Source organism: Oxyura jamaicensis, chromosome 7 (genome assembly GCF_011077185.1).
Source record: "Oxyura jamaicensis isolate SHBP4307 breed ruddy duck chromosome 7, BPBGC_Ojam_1.0, whole genome shotgun sequence".
Lineage (NCBI taxonomy): Eukaryota > Metazoa > Chordata > Aves > Anseriformes > Anatidae > Oxyura > Oxyura jamaicensis.
In genome coordinates this window covers 19,477,890-19,481,302 of record NC_048899.1, presented here as the reverse complement: position 1 = coordinate 19,481,302, position 3,413 = coordinate 19,477,890, and the positions used below count along the sequence as shown (strand labels likewise).

Sequence of the window (3,413 nt, the reverse complement as noted above, 5' to 3'; positions counted from 1 at the left end):
CCCTTTCAGGTCCTCCTCCCTGACCAACAAGGGCTGACTCCTGCGCCACTGCTGAGATGCAGCTGGTCCCCAGTGCCAACACCTCCAGTGCATACAAGCTTAACAAAAAACAGCATGCTTCCTCTCCCAGCCCCTCAATGCATCATACTGTTGCTTTAGATGCGTGCTACTTTCTGAAAGGGGCTGACAGGGTACAGCACTTCTATTTACCATTTGCTGGAGCTGAATCTTCTGTACTTCCATACTTGCATCACGTTGTCTTTGTTTCTTGGCTTTTTCCCCTTCCAGGTAGATGCGGTTCTTTTCCATTAATGCATTACGTTCTTTTGCACTTTCTGCTTTTTCCTCTATCTCCTTCTCCAGTTTCATCTTCACCTGAATTTTACACAAGAGAGGAGGTTAGCCAAGTAGCTACCCTGCCAGTTTGAAGAGTCATGTATTGCCACCAGCCCTTCTGCAGGCCAGACACAAAAGCAATAATGATGCAGCCCTGTATCAGCACTCGCTGCTAAGCACAATCATCGTAGCTGGCCAGTGTCCACGCCCTGAGTTTCTTTCCAGCAGCACCAACAGATGCGTGCCCAGCATGAGCTGGGAGAGGGAGAGGACCCCAGGGTGATGTCAGCAGACCTGATGAAGCATGCTAATCCCTTGCAAGAGGATCTTCCCACGTGCCGCTTGCAACTTAAGGAGTTGGGTGTAAGTAAGAGGCAGCTGCTAAGTGAGAACATGTACAAGTGTCTAACAATTGCTATGCTAAAACCCACAATACTTCTAAAAGGTATTTGGAAGGATAGGAGAGAAAGAGGAATAAGAATGATTTTTTTTTTTTTACCACAGTGGCTCTGTGTTCAGCAATAGATTCAATGGCAGCTTTTGTTTTTGCTTCTTTCTCTTTGTTCTTTTTTTCTTGTTCAGCTTCTTTTTTTGCAATGTCTCTAGCAAGACGATCATCTTCCATCTTCAATACTTCACTCATTTGAGCTGCTAATTGGGTAACAATTTTGTCCCGACGTTCCTGTGTTAGTCTGCAGAAGAACAAGTGCTATTGTAACATACGCACCTAGTCTACCTGAAACGTGGCTGCTACCAAACCCAGCAGTCTTCTCTCTTCCTGCCACACAGCCTGCACTTCTGTAAATCTTTGTACTTTGAAGAGGGGAGAGATCATCCCCCACCTTCCCCCACAGACCTGTAACTATTGAACATGTGAAAGAATTTCCTTTGTCCTGAATTCTCCACTTCTCTATGAGTAGAACTTAATTATAGAATAACTGTGATTTTTTTTTTATATCATCAGTCTGAAAAACTTGAATATGAGAACTGTATAATTCTTAAGTTAGATACATTTCATACTCAAGCTTCGTACCTACCTACGCATTTCAGCTTCCTTCTCTTTCATCAGCTTGGCAATCTTTTGCTTTGCTTTGAAATGAGCTCTAATCCGATCATCATCTTCCATTTGTTTTTGTTCCTCTGCTGCTTTGATTATTTTCTGGTCAGCTACATGCTCCTGCATAGGCAAAATGGTCCTGATATAACAGATGAAGTTCAGAAAATCTAGGCCTTTGGTTGCATCTTAGAAGAATCACTTCCTCCTGTTCTCTCTTCATGTTTTTTTCAAAGAGAGCAGAAAGGAGAGGGATTCTTCCTCTTATGGCTCAAACATGCATGAAGGAGGTGGTAGACAGGAGAAAGGAGAAGGGGAATTGAGCATCAAACAGCTGCTCCTCCAACCCTTTATGCAGATCAGCATGCAATGCAGGGAGCATTATCCCTCGCTGCCATCCACACACATGGGAGAGGGGGATGTGGAGAGGAATGGGACTGCATAACCCCACCAATACTTACACAGCCTGTGCTACTCCTGGCCCACCTTATCCAAAACTATCCCAGTTTGAGCTTAATCCAAATCCTAGCTGACGAGGAGTTTTCTAGAGTTCTATGTAAAAAATTTACTGTCTTTTGCATGCTGGCCAAAAGTGTTGTGAGGCGTGTCTTGTTTGCGTTTAGCAAGGTGCCTTTGAAGGTGAAGAGGGAGAGCAGCAGATCTTGACAAATTTTCTAAACATATCTAATCATAAAGGGAAAGACAAGTTTAAAAGGTATTTTCATTATTCACAGAGTCAGACTACTCCCTCTTCCTAACAAATGAATACCGGCTTAAGACAGGGCAGGTACACGGTACCTAAATCCAGTTTTCAAATCAAGGAGACTGTTCCTTGATGTCTACAGCAGACCTCTTCATCGTACACCAGTCAGAGCATCAGGTGCTGATGTTACCACTTTAGACAAGAGAAGGGACTTCCACCCAAGAGGCCCTTCTCAAGAGCAGACAGGAGAGACATGGCCTGCAACCGGCAACGCAGGGATATGACCTAACGTTGGTAAAGCTGGCAGCAAACCTCCTGTTGCCAGCAGGCCCATTTAGATAATATTAACACCATTGTTTCCCTCCGAGCAGACAAGGCGAAACAAGTGTTTTGAACTCTCTGCTTTCCTGTCACTTACATGATACAGCCTCTGGCGTTCAAGTTTTTCCTCATGTTCCTTTTCCATTTTTTTCTGCATTTCCAATTCATACAATCGGCTCAATCTCTGTATTTCTTCTCCTTCTCTTTTGTCTTCTAGCTTAGCCAGATCTGCCTGATGCTTGTGCTCCTCTATTCTGAAACAAACAAAAAAAGGAGTTATAAAATGGGTTAGGGACCAAGTGGAGTAATGAACAGATAGGGATTCTGCATGTCTATGAGTACTTTAAAAAAATCTGGTATTTTGAAGTGAAGTTGGGTATATTGTCAGACGTAAAGAACAGCAACATTGTGTGTAACTTTCTGTAAAACCTTACAGGATGTATTTGTGAGAAGAGAGTTTAAATACATAATTAATCAAAAGTAACCCTATTTTACTATTACTTACTGTTCCAACTGATCTCTGCATAGTGCCTGTCGATTCATATAACGCTGATGTGCCTTTTCTTGCTCTCTGAGAATGGCTTCTTTACGCTCACGTTCTGCTTCTTCTTCCTTCTTTTTGTTAACATCTGGCTTGAACTTTTTAAATTCAATTTGAGCATCTCTTTCCTTTAGGACCTCAGTAAGTAGCAGTGCACTCTACAAGAGAACATTTCAATTAATTTGCATGTTCAAAGTGTTTAACAAAATTCATTACAATTTGAATTTAAATATTAGAAGTTGTCAACAAACATGCAACCCTTTCACTCTTTCGTTCTGATAGTATAGGTAAGTTTTGGCTCGATCAATAGCTTCCTTCCGTTTTGCTGCTTGGAACTGTGCTTCTTCCAAATCAAGTAACTTTCTTTCTTCCTCTTCCTTTTCTTCACGTAATTTTTTGGCTTTAAGTTTCCTTTGTGCCTGGCCCTATAATGCAGATAAAAATTCACTTTTTTAGAA

At 42.0% G+C, this 3,413-nt stretch overlaps 1 protein-coding gene across 1 annotated transcript in view; it reads right to left on the bottom strand.

The window, feature by feature from the left end:
* The window catches only part of CCDC173 (coiled-coil domain containing 173), a 14,634-nt gene that overhangs the window by 4,726 nt on the left and 6,495 nt on the right, over window positions 1-3,413 (bottom strand). Inside the window, exons 2-7 of the mRNA XM_035330902.1 lie at window positions 3,207-3,380; window positions 2,920-3,113; window positions 2,512-2,668; window positions 1,374-1,513; window positions 836-1,028; window positions 211-375 (exon numbers count right to left, since the gene is read on the bottom strand). Coding sequence (XP_035186793.1) covers window positions 211-375; window positions 836-1,028; window positions 1,374-1,513; window positions 2,512-2,668; window positions 2,920-3,113; window positions 3,207-3,380 — 1,023 coding nt within the window. The remainder of the gene's footprint in view (window positions 1-210; window positions 376-835; window positions 1,029-1,373; window positions 1,514-2,511; window positions 2,669-2,919; window positions 3,114-3,206; window positions 3,381-3,413) is intronic.